The sequence below is a fragment of the Triturus cristatus genome, chromosome 3_1 (genome assembly GCF_964204655.1).
Source record: "Triturus cristatus chromosome 3_1, aTriCri1.1, whole genome shotgun sequence".
NCBI lineage: Eukaryota > Metazoa > Chordata > Amphibia > Caudata > Salamandridae > Triturus > Triturus cristatus.
In genome coordinates this window covers 1,157,861,979-1,157,881,517 of record NC_140583.1, presented here as the reverse complement: position 1 = coordinate 1,157,881,517, position 19,539 = coordinate 1,157,861,979, and the positions used below count along the sequence as shown (strand labels likewise).

The 19,539-nt window shown below is 47.3% G+C and overlaps 1 protein-coding gene across 5 annotated transcripts in view; it reads right to left on the bottom strand.

The window, feature by feature from the left end:
- LOC146861678 (zinc finger protein 789-like) overlaps positions 1-19,539 on the bottom strand; it is a 173,769-nt gene that overhangs the window by 136,252 nt on the left and 17,978 nt on the right. For 4 of the 5 annotated variants that reach the window (XM_085646034.1, XM_085646031.1, XM_085646033.1 and 1 more), the window contains exon 3: positions 681-791. The exons of the other annotated variant lie outside the window; for it this stretch is intronic. In XM_085646034.1, coding sequence (XP_085502160.1) covers positions 681-791 — 111 coding nt within the window. The remainder of the gene's footprint in view (positions 1-680; positions 792-19,539) is intronic. 5 annotated transcript variants of the gene reach the window in all.

Genomic DNA, 19,539 nt, shown 5'->3' with positions numbered 1-19,539 from the left:
ACTATATCTAGGTGCCCCTCAGTCCACTCTCCATAGACTTCAGGTTATCCAAAACTGTGCAGCGCGCCAACTGCTCCAGATTCCCCGTAGACAAACAGCAAAATCGGCTTTGAGGCACCTCCATTGGCTGCCCATCCGAGCCAGGATTCATTTCAAAGCTATGTGCCTGGCCCACAAAGCTATCTGGAAAACAGCTCTCCCATTCTTCAGTCCTTGGTCACCCTCTATCATCCCTCCAGGACTCTTCGTTCCAGTTCTGCTCTTCTTGCCACTCCCTTAAAAGTCCGAAGATCTAGATGGGGTGGACGCTTGTTCTCTCTGAATGCCTCCAACCTCTGGAACGCCCTCCCCTCCACTCTTCGGGGAGAATCTGACCTCTCGGCCTTCCGGAAACTGCTCAAGACACACCTTTTTCTCTCAGCATTTTAACGTGAGCCACTCTTTGTCTTGTCTCTCCGCTCCGCAAAGCGCTAGGAGGCCTAAGGGTAGCTAAGCGCTATATAAATGTAATTTCATTCATTCATTCATTCATTCATTCATTCACTTCATGCTTTGCTATAAAGAGGTTTGCTGTTACAAACAGGGAAGTACATTTGTGTGCTAATCTATCGTTACTTCAGGGAAAGCATGCTTGCAAAAATGCTATGGGCATTCTTTAGACGACATTTATTGTCACTCACTTGGTGAATGTCCAGAAGCAGGTTTCGTCTCAGAGTCCGGCACGTCCACGAGGGACAGCTCTTCTGCTTCATTTACGCGTAATGAAAAGACAGAGGCTGCAATGCGTGGACCTGATTGCAAGAGTAAATAGAAAATGACAGTTAAGAAACGTCCTTCTTTAACGTGAGACACTGTAGACGGGGTTTTCCAAGGAATAGTGTGTGACATCAGGGAAATAAATTCCACAAGAGATTACTGCTTAATGATCAGAAACATAGGGAAGGAGCTGGCATAAACGACTCTGCCATAATAGCTTTTTAGACGAGCAAGGAAGACAGTTGTCTTGTTATTTCACTAAAGGGAATGGCTGGCAAAGTGAAATCTGTTCTACTTGATGTACAACATGCATTTCCACCATTTTTCTTGGTACAATTCACAATGTGCAACTTGTATGCATATGCACATTAGTATTTACAAGCATCACTAAATTATTAAACCTTTTCCCTGGGGTCACGGGTTTGTAGGTTATGTACTGATAAGTGTCTGCCCCAGGGTAGAGCTTATTACACACTCTGATAAACTATTCTAACTCAAGGGAGTGGATTCTCAAGTGCTTCTGAAGTAGCCTGCCTTATGATTGTTCGGAGTGTTTGAGGGGTAAAGTCTTAAGGTTAAGACTGGGAGATGTGCTTCCTTTGGTGGGAAACCGTTTAAATGATATATTTGCCAGACTGGCCGTGTGTAAGAAATTGGATTATTTTTTGAAGTGGGCAACTGCCCAACTCAAGGAGTAATCACAGCACTAGTTAGGGTGAACCCGTAAAGTCACTAAACTAACCTGCGCACAACCTACTCGTAGCAAGGCACAGAGCTGACAGGCTTAACTTAGGGTAATGGCTTAGTTCAGGAATATAAAGGGTAACTTTCTAAAAGTTACCTTTTCTTAATATGTACTTATAAAATACAGCTTCACCATTGAATTACATTTTTAGGAACTATTAAAAATAGTTGCTTAATTATTTTTCTAGCAGGCCCCATTCCTGAGATACTGCATTAGTAGTTTAATCTGTACTCTGGTTTGGTTTCTGCATAGCATACCTGGGCTTCTCACAGTGAAGGTAGCATTTTGGGTCCTGTCACTGTAGGGACATGGTAATATTAATGTTTGACATGTCCCACTCTTAAATACTATGCACCCTATCCTATCATGTGGGCTACAAGGCTTACCTATGGGTAGCTTACTAATATCTAACAGGGAGGTTTTTACCTGTCAAAGAGTTATTTTACCAGATCACACTTCAGCAGTCAGGCTACGCAAGATAGGCCTTAAGTCACGTTTTCTTTTGTCACACTTGTGAGTGCACAATAAGTGCTGCAGTACATAGGTGACACTTACATTTTAATTCCATAGGTGTTCTTCCGCACCATATTTATTTTATTTGAAAAGTTTTATAAAGCGAGAACATGACCCTTACAGGTATCAGAGCGCTGTACATAGTGGCGAAAGCAAGAATAACACAACAAAATGGAACAAGTGAGGTAGTTAAATAAACACACGGTCAAACAAAGGGGGGGGGGGGAACAATCATGGTCAAGGGGCAGGAGAGTCAGCCAGACTGGAGGGACCAGTACAAATTCAGACGGTCCATAGAACGAGATAACAAGTGAACAGGAAGCATAATATTCAAACAAACTGTATAAAAGAAGTATCTAATCCAGATAGAGAGGAATCTAGGGAAGGTAAGCCAGGTTAGTGCCGTTGATGTTCACTCAAGATCAGCCATTTGACATGTTTCTTGAAAGATGCAGTGTATGGGTTAGATCTGATCTCGGGAGGAGGAGCGATCCAAATTCTTGGGGCAAGACCAGTGAAAGCACGATAGTAAGTTCTATTCTTTTTGAATTTGGGAGGTTTCAGAAGTAGGGTGGTCGAAATTCTTAAGTTCAGACTCGAGCCAGATAGTTCAAGCTTTTTAGCCAAGTACACAGGGGTATTGTAATGAATAGCTTTAAGCGTCAAGCAAGCCATCTTGAAACGTATCCTAGCTTCTATAGACAGCCAATTTAGTTGAATTAGGTCTGGCGTGATGGGGTCATGCTTTCTGGAGCCTGTGATGAGCCTGACCAATGCTTTTAAAGTGGCACTGAGTGGCGCCAAACTAGCTTTAGGAAGCCCAGCAAGGGTCACCAGACCATATTCCAGTCGAGAGATAACAAGGGATTGTACTGCAGGCCGGATGTCCTCGGGCGGAAGGAAAGGCTTGATTTTCTGAAGGGTGTTGAGCTGAAGATTGGCTCCCCTAATAGTTGCACTGATGTGAGCTTGCATATTTAGGTATTTGTCCAAGGTGAAATCTAGTGATTTAGCAGTGTTAACAACATGAGGGGTGCAGTTAGGAGCAGTGAGTTGTTTAAGCCAGTCCAGCATAGGTGAAGAGTGGTTGCGAGGGGCAACCAGAAGGAATTTTGTTTTGAGAGTATTTAACAAAAGATGGTTCTGGGCAAGCCATTCTTGAGTTTGTAAGAGTGCATCATTTAAGGTTTTAATGTCCTCTGGAGAGGAGATCTCCAAGTACAGATGTGTGTCATCAGCCTACGTGTGGTAGTAAATGTTAGAAAGGTTCAGAATATCGGATAGAGTTTCCATAAAAGGATTGAAAAGAGTGGTTGAGAGTGCGGAGCCTTGAGGAACTCCAATGGTGACTGGGGTACTGGTACTGGATGCAAGGGAATGGTTAACTTTGATTCTTTGTGTGCGGTTCTATAGAAAAAAAGAGGCAAACCAATTTAAGACACTGCCCAAAAGACCCATCCTATGCTGAAAAAGAGCAATCCGGTTTTCATGTTTGAGGATGTCAAATGCTGAGGACAGGTCAAGAAGAATCAGAAGACAAGGGACATTATGATCAAGAGATATCAATGCGTCATCCACAATGTGAGTTAGTGCTGTTTCAGTACTGTGCCCTGCTCTGAAATCCGACTGGTAGAGGTCAAGGACTTGAAACTTCTCTATGTGGTTGCAGAGCTGCGTGTGGACGTATTTCTCAAGCAATTCAGCTAGAGTCATGATGTTGGTGATAGGCCGGAAGTTGTTAGGATCAGCTAGATCGGTTTTAGGCTTCTTAGGGATGGGAGTGACTCGACCCATCTTGAGGCAGTCAGGGATCCTCCCCTGCAAGAGAGATTATATATACTATGGTCTTACAAAGAAGTTCAATATGCCAATCCGGCATTAGCCAGTTGAACCATGTTTAAAGGGGGCACATACACCTTACCCATTATTAGCCAGGGAAAAGTGCACAGAGTTCTAAAGCCAGCAAAAACATAGGGTCAGACACAAGGAGAAAAATCAGGGGGTGACTACGAAGAAAGGGTGGATTTCCTACACCATGTACATGATAAGATCTTACACTATGGGTTTGGTTACTTTTTGTAATGAGTCAAGAGAGAATGACTAGTGCAATTCAAACTGGAAATATCATACATGCCAATAGAGCCAATTCAGACAGGAGACTCCTGATATTTTACACGAAAAAAATGGCTTTATTTAGGTTGTCTAGCACCTGACATTGTCTCTGCCTCCATAGAAGTCAATGGGGAAACACATTCTCCTGATTATGTTTTTTAAATCTCCCATTTTCCTTTTCTAAAACGTTGGCATGTATTAAATATTTTGACTACAGGATGGGTAATTAAGGTTCGAGAACCCAATTGTGATTCCAATGTGCAAAGAAGCAGAAGACTTGAGATATCCGTGCATTGATGATTTTGAAGACACTGAACGAAAAATATGAAAATATCAAAGTGCTCCATATAAATGTATCCTAAAGAAGGCAATTATATTGTCTAATGCTGAAACAAATAAGACTTAAAATGGGAGAAATATTTATGAAATTTCAGAATTCCATGTTCAAAACACTGACTGCTCACACAAGACAGCGTGTGACTCTGCCATCATCTACACAACCATGCATGTTTAAGCAACAGTCCCCAAACAAGGGTTTCAGACTCCTCACATGCCTCTGACCACTTTCTGCAGCTTCTTTAGTTGAATGCTTACATCTTATCACCTTCACCCTCATTAAACAACTCATCGATTGATGTTAATGACTGATTGCTTTAAATGTTTATACACTGCACAATCAGACAGGGAACTGAGGCTGGCCAACTTGCTTAGACACATTAAACGGTTGCAGAGAAAAGCCACATGTTCATGGATTTTCAGAATATGAAATTATTGCCCTGAAGAAAGAGTTCTGGTGCCTTGCAATGAGGTATTAGAAGAAGCAATCCACTGCTTATGGTCTACTAATCTGAGGGAGAGTCAGAAGTTGAGCAGTTGAGGACATGAGAGCACATGTTGGCGGGGTGCGTGGCCGGGAGCGGACGAAGCTGGTAAACGAAAGCTAAACTCCGTCCAGCGTGGATTTTTCCAGGCGTAATCCTGACATTAACCATTGCCCCAGTGGGCAAATGAACACATCCAGGCGAGCAAGTAGATCCGAAGAACAACATGCTGTCCAATTTGAGCTGATCTGCAGTGCTTGAAGGGTGCTGCCTGAGCTGGGACGGAGTCCTCAGCGTGAGGCAGGCAACATGGCGGCAGCGCTTGAGCTGCGACTTGTAACTGAGCCTTTAGTGTCTGACTGGGGATGAAGAGGTACCCGGTGTGGCGCGGCAGGTGTGACCTAGGAGCCACAAGAGGAGCTTGACACCCGAGGGACCCCTGGTACCTGGACGGGTGCCGCGGTGTAGATGGCCAGCGAGGCGAAGCAGAGCCCTGGGACTGTGATGAGACATGCAGAGAATAGTGTCTCGATGGAGGAGACTGTGCCGGCGAGGTATTGTCCCTTAGCCCGGCTGCCTGGCAATCCATCTGCAGCTGAATTGGGAGGCGACGGGGCCTATAGCAGCTGCAGGAAGTGCTGCATCACGCTGCTGGGAGACTTTGAGGTGCGGAGGCTCGAGGGGCCTTGTGGTGGTGGGCATGGCGCTGCCGCAAGAAGAGACAACTCCATGCACAGCAGTAGGTGGAATGGTCCTGCTGCTAGCGCAAGACTGTGCTGGCTGCAGGAGTGACGTATTGAGGTGGGGCTGCAAGGTTGCCTGCGGGCCCAGTGAAATGCGGAGTACACCGAGGCCCGGTGAGTCCAGCAGAGGGATTGGATCAATGGCTGCTCCTTTGTAAGGGGATTGCTCTGCAACTGTACTCTTCTCAATCTCCTACACTTATGAACCTTGCTCGAGCCTGGTGGGGTCTGCGGCCTAATCGAGTGGCTATAACTGGAAGTGCTTGGGGGACCTTTGTGTGACTCTGCTGCTGAGTGCTGGCCATGTGACTTTTCACCTGATCACTGCCACCAGCAATTGGATGACCATTTTATTCCCGATTGGGCGAGTCCTTGATGTGGGAATTTGATTACACATACTAGACGATATCGCCACTAACTCCAATAAATTTGCAGGTGACTGCACGCGCCTTATGGGCTACGCTGCTGCGGTTGTCCTGGCTGACTCTGGGAAAATGGTGGTCCGTCACATCCTTCCCTGCTGTAGTAATAGGAGCACTAACTTGCTTGGCCCTGGACCTGCTCAGTCTCTGGGACACTGAACGGCTACTACTTTAGCAGTCTATGGCTGCTCTCTAGCTCCGGGGCCTGGTAGTTTCCAGCTCTGTCGACTGCTGATGAGAAGGGGACCCATAGAGTAGTGCCTGGATATTCACCAGTTAATCCTTTGAGATCTTGGTCCTGCTCAACTCCCTTTAGATTAAATAGGGCGCAAAAAAGATCACCAATGGCTCGATGCACAGGGTAGAGATTCTGCCAATGTGACAGCTCAGACGGACGGGCAGGTGCCAGACATGAACATGGCTGGAACCTCATATGCCTTTGCCGCCTGTCCGAGACCCTGGGATCAAACATCAACGTGGTGTTCGATCGAGTCACAGACAGACCAGATAAAAGACCCCCAGCCCCACCCAAATAGAGACCACCCAGAAGTGGCGCAACGCAGTGGAGGCAATGGCATAAATGAGCATTTCTGGCACGGTTCCTTTGTCGCTTTCAGACGACAACACCATCAGAGACTCAGACTTGGACTGTGCCTCCAGTGCTTCTGTGCTGTCCCGTTTGGAGATGCTAGACGTGACTCCTGGGACTTCAAATAACATAATTTTACATTTGTCTGCTGGTGATAATGTATTTCAAGATAGCTGTCCGGTTCTGGCTTGGCAAGCTCTCTGAACTGTCTTGGAGTACTGTAGGAGGTGGGCCCTGCATACTCCCCTGGGTGCTAACTGCCTTTGAGTATTGATGTAGCTGGGTTTATGGCCCCAGATGTGATGCCTTCTCCCTTGCCTCGCACTCCACGTTATAGTTCTTCATGACTACTCTCACAGAAAGCTTTGTTGTTGTGATGGTTTGCATGGGGGCCAAAACCTGCTCGTCCTGGGGATTGGGAGTTGGGGTAGTTATATGAAGTTGATTACTTGAGGGCCTAAGAGTTGTTTAGTTTTACATAGTACACCCACTGAGATCCTACATTCACCATTGCTAGGGAGAAGGAGGGTGGAGGATTGTTGATTGTGTGAATTTCAGCTCTTACCTGATGGCGAAATTTATGATGTACAAGTGTATTTACTGGAATAGAAGAGGGAGGCATACCATGCCTAAACATTAAAAAGTGTTCTCCTACCTTTGACAGCTAAGGAGGGGGGAGGCCCTGAAGAGGCAATGGCGTGGCCAGCTATACTACACAACATATTCAGTCTATGCCGGGTGGGTTCTGGTGTGGATTCGGGCGGATGTACCTTTTCAATATACTGCTAGTATCATGGACCCAGAGGGCCGCTATGTGGTGGTGGTGATGGGTAAAATGGAGGGTCGCAACATTACTATTGTTTGTGTTAATGCACCTAATGTGGACAAGCCTCTCTTCTTTGAGACCCTTTCTAATGCATTAGCCCCATACCTCCTTCACTCAGTTCCTATGGGGGGAGATTTTAATTGCGTTGCGGATCCTCAGTTACAAAGATCCTATCCGCCGTTCCCGGACTCACATGTCCAGAGGGTGGCCAGGTCGTTTGTGGATTGGCAGACAAAGTGGGCGCTGGTTGATTGCTGGAGAGTAGGTCATCCGCACATTTGTGATTACTAATTTTTTTCTAGATTGCACAATATACATGTACGCTTGGATGTCTTTTTGTGCATTCCTGATGTTCACAGCTTTGTGCGGAACACTGAATACTTAGCCCGATCATAATGCTCTCCTGCTAAGTTTGGGTTGGGTACCTCAGAACCAACGTATACTTACATGGAAACTAAAGCCTGAATCCCTAGAGGACCAGGTGTTTCGGGAATCCATCCGGGATGTTATATTAAAATATTTTGTTGAGAATGGTGGCTCGACCTCCGACCCTAGTGATGGTGAAGTGGGACACCTTCAAGTAAGTTGGAGGGGGTGGAATACACCTGGAACGATAACGGTGGGTACAGCGGTGTAATCCATGACTGTCATGTTTGGGTAATGCTTCAGCACTAGTTATGGACGGTACAGTTACTACCTGAATAATTCATATGTACAAATGTCTTAAAAATGAAAAGTTAATAAAAATGTTTAAAAAATTAAAGTGGGACACCTTCAAGGCCACAGTTAGAGGGCAATCCATGTCCATGGGTATAGGAAGTTCCCTTTTACGTGACATCTCTGAGGCAGAGCAAATGCTCCGAGACTTGGAGAGTCGTAGACCCGACCAGCGGGATCTGCAGAGTCCCCTCCTCGATGCCAAGGAGACAGTGGCCTCTCAAGTGGAGATGCTCCAGAACTTCGACTTTAGGAACTACTTGGATTGCACACATGCAGAATGGGATCATTCTGGTGCCCCACTGGCCTGGCTGGCGAACCCTGCCAAACGGGGATCACCTATCCTAGAGCTTAAGGTGGAGGGGATGGGCACAATGCATGAACAAGAGGGAATAAATCCTTTATAGCCCTATTATGCGGACCTATACCATGGTTGCAAGTTGCATATTCCAGATGCCAAAGAGGACTACCAGGCATCGGTTCCATTGCTGAACTCACGGAGGAGGAAGCAGATGGGCTGTGCTGGGAGCAGACATCACTCCGCAAAAAAAAAGAAAAGACTGCGATCAAACACAGGGCCAGGGGGGGGGGAACAGATAGATTCCCAGTGGAGTTTTATGCGACCTATTCAGAGGAATTGACTCCTGTGTTGGTCACGCTTTATCAGGCCTTGAAAAATCCTAAAAATGTTACTAGACCTGCAGGTCTAGTTACTTAAATAATCTATTCGACCTAATTATAATGCTTGTCGTACTCTTTGATTTCCCACCGGACATCCCCTATGCCCCTGTACCCTTTTTATTCCAGAGTAGGTTGGGACGCAGACTCCATGGAAATATGTTCTTTATTTCTATTTGTTCTGTTCCAGTGGGTGAAACATGTATATAGAAATGGGAAATAAGAAAGAAAACGTTGGTGAAGTCACAGTCTTTTTCAGTCTTCGACTGTCTGGGCCTTCGCAAAGTTCCTCCTCCTTAAGAATGGTTCCCGCTTTGTTTCTTTTGTGACTGGTATCTCCAAAATGAATGGACCGGGTAGGGGCAGCAAAACAAAAGAGAAAAAAAAACAAGATCGCTTTGAGTCAGCTGTTTCACTACACTGGGAAGGGGGGGGGGGGGGGGGGGAAAGAGTGCTCCACCACCAGTGCCCTACACGTGCAGTGCCTAGGTGAAGGGTTCTCTAGTGTGTTGTTCCCTGGGTGGCCCGTAGTCCTGCCCACCACCCCCTCAGGGAGAGGGGACGCGTGGTTGTCACTTGCCTGGCGCCACGACCCTCCGGGGCCGGGGTGTATGGAGAACCCGCCTCCTTGTCTCTGGCAGGAGAACCGGTCCTGTGGGCGTCTTTCCTGAGCTCTCCTCCTTATCTTCCTGCTTGCTCTGGCCTCGGTTCGTCTTCTTCCTCCCTCTTTGTGTCCTCTGCCTTGCTGTCCTCGCGTCCGCTGTCCTCGTCTTCTTCCTTCTTCCGCTCCCTTCGTGACTCGCGCGCCCCTTGTGTTGCCGACTCCATTTTTAGTCCCTCCTCTAGGATCCTACTTCCGGCGTGGAGGGGAAAACCAACTAGACCGGCACCGCTGCTTCCTGCTGGCGGTGCGGCGGCGGCCATGTTGGATTCTATTAGTGACTCGGGCGCCGAGACCGAGTCGGCGTCCTCATCACAATGCTCTTGACCCATAAACTGGTTTCAAATTATGTAATCCTGGGCAAGTATTTTAATTCACTGAGATGCCATTTTCTTTTTTATCACATATGAGAGCACCTTTAAATACAAGAGTTCATCACGGCTGCTGTACAAAAAACAATTTGTTTGATTTAATAAACTAAACATTAACCCCTTTGGTGTGATGGACGGCCGAGTAACATCCGACGCACCAGTGCTCATGTGCGTCAGCAGGAAATCCCTCTGGTGCGGGCACCAGAGGATTTCCCTCCCCCCCCCCAGCCCCCCCCCCCCTCCAGCCCCCCCCCCCTCCAGCCCCCCCCCCCAACAGCCTCGGGAGCGAGCTTCCCCAGCTCCCGAGGCGGTTTCTGTGGTTTCCCTGAAATGACGATCAGCACGCACATCGCACTGACGTCATTTCAGTGAAACCCAAACTGAAATGAGCCAAGAGGCTCATTTCAGTTTCACTTTCCACTTGCTCAGGGGGTCTATCTCAGCCCACTGAGCATGTAGAAAGTCAGGAGAGGTATCATTTGAAAGGGGATCCCTGCTTGGTGATCGATCCAACCGCTAGGCACCGGGAAGGGTGGAGCAGCCCCTTGGGCAAGGGCTTTTGCTCCCTGTGGGAGGGCAGGTTTGATAAGCAGGCGAGGAGGCTGTATATATTTGCCAAAAGAAAGATTTTTATTGCCCTTGGCAGAAAAGGTATATTGTGAGGGTAATGTCCCTTCTGGTTTTCCTCCCGCTGTTGCCTTGGTTGGGCCCAATGGGGATGCAGAGTTCGATGTTCCCGGCTCCTCCTCTTCGTTGTTATGGCTGACTCCCCGGAGGCTCATAGGAGGAAAAAGAGTGAGCCGTCAGTTGTGATTGATGAGCTTATTTATCAATATACCCGTCACCACACCACGAAGTGCTTGTACAGTTTCTTCTGTCTGACTGGTCGTGGGGGGGGGGGGTGGGGGGGAGGGGGGGAGGGAGGTCAAAAGAACCAAACTAAAACAATATTCCTGCGTCTCAAGGGGGCCTCTTAATGCCAAATAACACGAGGCACCTATGTATATGTGGCAATGCTTGAGTCAATGTAGTGTCCGGGTTAGACTTGGGCTATGAAGTTCAAGGCACGCTGAGGTTCTCTTTAAGCAAGTTAAGCACCACGTAGTCAGAGCATAGGGGTGACTTTAGTGCCGAATTCCCAGCCTCCCAGACCCCTACCCGTAACGCTCCCCGAGGTCACTCCCCGCTTCCCCCTAGACCCACCCCTTGATCCCTTGGGACGCTTTAACTCACCGGCTCTGCCGCAACTCTCCTGAGTTGCGGCCGCTCCCCATCATCCTCCGGTGGACACCACCACTCCTCACACCACCGCTCGTCTGGCTCCGTGTCGTCGTCTTCTTCTTTCCGGGCGTCCTGGTTCTTGGTCTCTCCTTCCGTCGTCCGCGTACCGGGTCCGTCTTCTCTCTTCGAGCCGACTTCCATCTTCCTCGCCTCTGGTCTGAGACGCCTCCTTATTGCTACCATCTCTTTTCATTGGGCATTGGACAGAACTTCCGGGGTCAACCCTGCCCACTTCCGGGTCCTCCTCGATCTCCGTCTGTGGATAGACAGGATAGGGGCATGGTTGTTGTAGTTTTCAGCATTCCCGCGCTTCCTGAAGGTGGGGAGGAGTTAGTGTTCTACGAGAAGAGCCCTCCCATGGCGACACGCTAGTAAGTCCTCCCTGCAATCTCTCACATCCCCTTTCCTTTGCTGTCCTTCTACTGGGGTTTTGTTCCTGGGGAAACCTAGACAGGTAGTCCACATTCCCTTGTTCGCTCCCTTTCCTATGCTTGGTTTGGAATCGGTACGGTTGTAGGGAAAGAAACCATCTAAGGACTCTTTCGTTGTGGCCTTTGTTCCTGGCTAGCCACTCTAGTGGGGCGTGATCAGTATATAAGGTGAATTCCCGACCTTCAAGGTAATAGCGCAAGTATCTATGGCCCATTTAATGGCCAATGCTTCTTTCTCGATAGTGGCATAATTTTTTTCTCTCGAGAAGAGTTTGCGGCTGATGTATAGGATTGGTTTCTCTCCTTGGGGGGTCTCTTGGGACAGAACAGCCCCTAGTCCCTGATCTGAGGCGTCTGTTTGAAGGACAAAAGGAAGGGAATTATCTGGACTAATCAAAACAGTGTCTGAGGTCAGGGCTGTTTTCAAGGACTTGAAGGCCTGCGTAACATCTGGGGGAGGATGTTGTAGTATCTCTTCGGTTTTGACCATTTTCTGGAGTAGGTTAGTCAAAGGAGCCGCCAATTGGGAAAATCGAGGGATGAATCGGCGGTAGTAGCCTAGCAATGCAAGGAAAGCTCGAAGATCCTTCTTGGTTTTGGGCAGGGATATTTGAGAGATTGCAGTCAGTTTAGTGGTTTGTGGTCTTATAACCCCCTCAACTAATAGATACCCGAGGTAGTGAACGGTCTGGGCTGCAAGGTGGCTTTTGGCGGGATTAATCTTAAGCCCATGTTGTCCTAAGGTCTGGATAACTTGGGAGAGATGTAATAGGTGTTGTTCCCAGGTGTCGCTATAGATGATTATATCATCTATATATGCGCCTGCATAGGACTCATGGGGTCGCAGCAACAGATTCATTGCTCTCTGAAATGTTGCCGGGGCCCCATGTAACCCAAAGGGCAACACCTTAAGTTTATATAACCCATCCAGGGTGGAAAACGCCGTTTTTTCCCTATCCTGTTTCCCATGGGATCTCGTCTAGGAGGACAGGTAACGCAAGCGGGCTTCTGGATTTTTCGGCTCTCCTTTGTTTCCTACTCTTTCTCGCTTTTGCTGGTGGCCACTCTTTATCCTTGTCTTGGGAGAAAGGTGCGGAAGACCACCACTCTTCCTCCTTGGGACTGGTGCCGTGTAACAACTGAGCCAACTTTGGGTAGTCATTCCCGAGTATAGCTTGTTCCGGTAACGGAGGTATCAAGCCAACAGTTAGGGTGGTTCCTGAGTCGTGGGGATGTTGTATTTGCACTTGTGCTGTGGGATAGGGTTTAGTATCCCCATGAACACAACGAATGGCTACGGTTTCATCGATTGGACCGATACGATTCCCCAGTTCTTGAGGTCGTACTACACTGTGTAAACATCCTGTATCAGCTAGAGCAGTCACTGGTTGGCCATTCACGGATACTGAGCATCGATAGGGGGCGTTTTCCTTTTTGGAGGGAGAGCAGTAATAATTACGGGCATCCCTATTTCCATTGGTTCCTCTTTCAGGGGGCAAAAACGGGCGATGTGTCCCATTCCTCCACACTGGAAACACGGAGGACCCATAGTCGGGGGTCGAGGGGCGGGGACTCCGGGAACAATGGTTATTGGTTCTGGTTTTTTAACTAACGGTGGACGTGATGGACGATGGGTCCCGGGACCCGCGGTTTTCCCGGTAGAATCTTCGCGCCCCTTCTGTACCTCTTGGGCCCTATTATAGGCACTGGCAATTTCCACTGCTGTTTCAAGGGTGAGGTTGGCCTGTTGACGCAACCACCTTTGAATAGGAGGGTGAAGGGAGGACAGGTATTGCTCCAAATATATGTTTGCCATAATCCCCTCTTTATCTGTGGTGGCTGGTTTTAACCATCGATCAGCCATGTCCTTTACCCTAAAGTATAAGGCTCGGGGGGTTTCTTGGGGTCCCTCCTTCATTTGTCGAAGTTTTAGCCGATACGTCTCATCATCGACAAAAGAACCAAACTAAAACAATGTTCCTGCATCTCAAGGGGGCCTCTTAATGCCAAATAACACGAGGTGCCTATATATATGTGGCGATGCTTGAGTCAATGTAGTGTCCGGGTTAGGCTTGGGCTATGAAGTTTAAGGCACGCTGAGGTTCTCTTTAAGCAAGTTAAGCGCCGCGTAGTCGGAGCATAGGGGTGACTTTAGTGCCGAATTCCCAGCCTCCCAGACCCCTACCCGTAACGCTCCCTGAGGTCACTCCCCACTTCCCCCTAGACCCACCCCTTGATCCCTTGGGACGCTTTTACTCACCAACTCTGCCGCAACTCTCCTGAGTTGCGGCCGCTCCCCAGCATCCTCCGGCGGACACCACCACTCCTCACACCACCGCTCGTCTGGCTCCACATCGTCGTCGTCTTCTTTCCGGGCGTCCTGGTTCTTGGTCTCTCCTTCCGTCGTCCGCGTACCTGGTCCGTTTTCTCTCTTCCGCTCTTCCAGCCGACTTCCTTCTTCCTCGCCGCTGGTCTGAGACGCCTCCTTATTGCTACCGTCTCTTTTCATTGGGCATTTGACAGAACTTCCGGGGTCAACCCCGCCCACTTCCGGGTCCTCCTCGCTCTCCGTCTGTGGATAGGCAGGATAGGGGCATGGTTGTTGTAGTTTTCGGCAGTCCTGCGCTTCCTGAAGGTGGGGAGGAGTTAGTGTTCTACGAGAAGAGCCCTTCCATGGAGACACGCTAGTAAGTCCTCCCTGCAATCTCTCACACTCCCCCTATATTAAAACAGGTAAATTTAGTCATTCTGCCAACCGGGGGGGGGGGGCAGAAAGCCCACTAGATACCAGGCATTTCCCCCAAAATGTAATTAGGGGTGGGGGCTGCCCAATATGGGAATGTCAATGCCACCACCCCCTTCGCAAAATTACAGTCTTTCTCCTCCGGGGGGGGGGGGGGGGGGGCAGATGGGGCAGCAGCACTGGGGGGCAGAAAGCACCCTGGAAGGCAAGGATTCTTTTTTTTTATAGGCCCAGTTTGGGGGCTGCCCAGAATGGACATGCCAATGCCCCAAACCCCTGAAAAAAGATGCCACAGTCTTTCTGCAAGGGGCAGTAGCCCCTGATCTTCCCCAGAGAGAGAGCCCATTAGGCGCATTATGCTGGTTTTCTTATACGGCTGCCCAGAATGGGAGGCAATGTAGCCTTACTGCTAGAGCGGTCAACCTCACACCTGGGGAACCGGGTTCGAGTCTCGGCGACGATGCTCAACATCCTGTGATTTTGCGCAAATCACTTAATCTACCTGTGCCTAACAAAAATTTATGTGTCCTTCTGTAACAAAACTGGTGCTCATGTAAAACGCTCTGATACCCGATTTCTCGGGTCTGGTTGGCGCTATATAAAACTCTAAAAAAAAAAAAAATGTAAATCCGAATTCCGCCCCCCCCACCCAAAGAATAGCCACAGTCTTTCTGCCTCACTTGGGGGCATATCGGGGCAATAGCCCCCGATTTACCCCCTCCCCAGGGCAGCAGAAAGCCTACTAGGCACTGACTTTTTTTTCGGAATGTGCCTAACTGTGGATTTTGGGTTCTAGCGTGGCCGGCAGCTAGGGAAACATAGCAAACCTGTATATTTTTAAAAACTAGACCGCAAGGAGAATCCAGGATGGGGTGACTTGTGTGGCTCTCACCAGGTTCTGTTACCCAGAATCCCTTGCAAACCTCAAACTTTGTGAAAAAATAAAAAAAATAAACACATTTTCCTCACATTTCTGTGATGGAAAGCTCTGGCATCTGTGTGGGACCACAAACTGCCACCCACCCCACATTCTCCGATAAAAATGGTACCTCGCTTGTGTGGGTGGGTCAGGTACCCGCGACAGGCAAGGGTCCAAAACGTATTGAGGAGACATCAAAATGACCCATCACAAAACAACCTGGTTTTGCATGGGGGGGGTCCCCCCCAACAATTCCCTACCCAGAATCCCCTGCAAACTTTAAATTTAGCTGGGGAAAAAAAAACATTTTCCTCACTCTTCTGTGTCGGAATGTTGTGGGATCACCGGCCTGACACAAAATTCCTACAACCTAGCGTTCCCCAAGGTCTCCCGATAAAAATAGTACCTCACTTGTGGGGTAAGCATAGTGGCAGCAACAGGAAATCGTATCCGGATAAAAATGGTACCTCACTTGTGTGGGTAGGCATAGTGGCTGCAACAGGAAATGGCCCAATCATACTGTGGAGACTTCAAAATTCTCTATCATAAAACTACCTTGTTTTGCAGGGGGGGCACCTGGTTGTTTGGCCCGGACTCGTGGTCATCTAGGGAAACCTACCAAACCCACACATTTCTGAAAACTAGATACCCTGGGGAGTTCAGCGAGGTATGGCTTGCATGGATCCCCCAACGTTTTCTTACCCATTATCCCCTGCAAATCTCACATTTAGCTATAAAAATCACTTTTTCCACACATTTTTGGGTTGGATCACTGTGCAGGCACAAATGTCCTACCACCTAGCATTCCACTTGGTCTCCCGAATAAAATGGTACCTCACTTATGTGGCTGTCCAATGCAGAATCTGCTAAAAACTTTTTTTTTTTTTTAAATGTAGCTCTTAGAATTCACGGTGCTATACCATTAATCCCTATGTTGTTGGCTCTTCCCAGTCATAGGCCTAAGGCCCACCCATACAAGTGAGGTATCATTTTACGTGGGGGAACAAGGGAAACGCTGGGTGGTAGGACATTAGTGCCCGCATAGTGATCCCACACAAAATTGTATGGAAAACGTGGTTTTTTTCAGCTAAATTTGAGGTTTGCAGGGGATTCTGCATAGGGAAACGTTGGGGGATCTACGCAAGCCATACCTCACTGGACTCCCCAGGGTGTCTAGTTTTCAGAAATGTGTGGGTTTGGTAGGTTTCCCTAAATAGCCGCCAAGCCCAGGACCAAAAACTCCTGTGACACCCCCCCCCCATGCAAAAGGGGATCGTTTTGTGATAGGTAATTTTGATGTCTCACAACACGTTTTGGGCCCTTGCCTGTCACGGATACTTGACCCACCTACTACAGTGAGGTACCATTTTTATCGGGGGACCTGGGGGAATGCTGGGTGGTAGGAAATTTGTGTCAGCCAGGTGATCCTACAACTTTCCAACACAGAACTTAGAGAAAAATTCGATTTTTTCAGCAAAATTTGAGGTTTGCAGGAGATTCTGGGTAGGGAAACGTTGGGGCATCGATGCAAGCCATTCCTCCCTGGACTCCCCCGGGTCTCTAGTTTTCAGAAATGTGTGGGTTTGGTAGGTTTCCCTAGATGGCTGCCGACCTTCCAAATGTAAGACAATTTGTAAAAAAGAAATCACTTCGAAAAAATTCCTATAATTCACATGCTAGTGTGGGTACCCACAATTTTGGAGATGTGCAAATAGCTACTGTTTCTAAACTCTATATTTTGTTCCCATTTCAGAAATACATAGGTGTCCTTCATACCGATTGTTCACTGTTTATATTTTTCCAAATGAATTGCTATATACCGGTACACAGTAAAAAACCATTGCAAGGGCTGCTCAGTTACTGGCTTCGGGGTCGTCGGGTTCTTGGTGAACCTACAAGTCCTATTTAGCCCCACAACCAGAAGGGTCCAGCGGTATATTGCTTTAAAAAATCTGTCATACTTAAGATGAAGTTGCAGGTGAAAACGTTGGCACAAATGGCAGTTTTTTTCAACTCATTTTTAATTTTTCCTATTTTCAACTGTTAGTTTCTATACAAAAACCTTGAGAAATCTACACAAATGACCCCTTGCTGAATTCAGAATGTGGTCTACTTTATTGAAATGTATAGATTTCCAGGATCCATTATTTCTTTCATACCCATTTCTACCATTAACTGGAAGGAGGTTGAAAGCACAAAAAATAGACTATTTTTGCTATGTTCCAGTAAAATGCCAAAAACTGTGTAAAATGTTTTGTTTTTCTGACAAACGTCAGTCTGTCCCTGAAAGCTGGGAAGATGGTAATTTCAGCACCACAAACCCTTTGTTGATACCATTTGCAGGGAAAAAAACAGACGCTTTAATCTTCAGCACTTCTTTCCATATTTCCCCCAAAAAACAAAATTTGGCTGTATTTTGTCTAATTTCTGGGTCACCTCCAAGGGAATCAACAAACCCTGGGTACCTTTAAAATCCCCATGTTGTTGGAGGAAAAGGATGCAAATTTGGCGTGGATGCCTTATGTGGTCAAAAGGTTACAGGGGCCTAAGAGCGAACTACCCCAAATAGCCAAAAAAAAGGCTTAGCACGTAGGGGTAGGGGGGCCTAGCAGCGAAGGGGTTAACTCCATATAGAACACAAATCTAGCCACATAAAGTGTACACATGACCACTGACTTGCCTCTTAGTTCACTAACTGCATTGTCATCAGGGCGGGGCAGGAATGTTTCTCAAATCATGTGTAAAAACAATCACTTTTAAGATATACATAACTAAAGCATAAAGTAGCAGCACACTGTAATTTGCATTCAGCGGAGTTTACAATGAAATGGCCAAAGAATTTGTCACTGACGGGATTTTCAAACTATATAGTGTACAATGTTTGGAAATAAAGTGTTTGCAAATATTTGTCATTTGCACAACACCAAGTAAAGTATTGTGATTTACTTTGCTCCTATTTAAATCTTATGCTTGCATCACACTTCTGAATTATAAAAAAAAGTTATTTCATAATTACAGTTATATTTTGAAATACTTGTAATTTTCATTTACAAGCAGTTTTAATGTTGGAGGAAAAAAACTGACATTCTACATCTGTTTGTTTCACAATTCTTGTCAGCTCACTTGACAAAAAACATTAGTCAAACTGACATTTGACCTCTGTCCTTAAGCAGTCAGCAAATGTGTCAAGATAAAAACAAGATTTAAAGGCGTCTTAATTGCTCATTCACTTTCTGAATGAGCAGAACACCCCTTTCTTCCGGCTTAAGTGTACTCACCAGCAATGTCGAGTAAGTGCTAAAAATAGCTTGACCTGATAACATTTCACTCGCAATTGCAAGGGGGCGAGTGGATTTTTCACCCCTGTTTCCGCAGAGGCTCTAGCTGCTAAACGCCTTCCTAATACCACCAGAGAGCCTCTAATGGTTTTACTTTAAAACCCGGGAGGCCACAAGCCTATAGACCACTGTCAATGCTTAACATTGATAAGAAGATCTAGAGTAGAATTTTGGCAACTAGACTTCGTCCATATATGCCTAGATCAATCCACCCTGACCAGCTGGTTCTATTCCTGGTCGCAATGCGGCGCACAACATCATGATGCCTCTTATCGTTGCTGGAAAGTTGTCTTGATGGTATAGAGGATGCTACAGTTTTCACGGTTGACATTGAAATGGCTTTCGACAGTCTGGAATTTGGATGTTTATATGCAGTCGTGACTCACATGGGCTTGGGAGAAAGATTTGTTGTGTGGACCAGGCTCCTCTATACAGACCCGACAATTGTTGGACCGGGTAAAACCATCTCAGAGTTATGTGGCGGAGAGAGGGAAGATACAGGGGTGCCCCTTGTCAACCCTGCTTTTCTTCCTAGCTATGGAGCGGTTCGCTGGTTATGCGTGCCTTGGGGAGACCTACCAAGGATTGCAGGTAGGAACAGTCTGGCACTGCATTGCACTATATGCAGGAGGGGGGATTTATCGGGAGCCAAGAACATGCTTGTGACCTTCGGCTCTTTATTGGGACTTAAGGTAAACTGGCTAAAGTCGAAATTATTCCTGGCTTCCCCTGATCATGAACCCCCTGAGGGGCTTGATGCCCCGTTGTAGGAGACCGGTGTCTGCTGGATCTTGGTGTAAAAATGTACAATCCGTGCCGACTCATTGTATGGGAATGTGGGACTGGCTATTAGAATACTCATGTCCCATATGA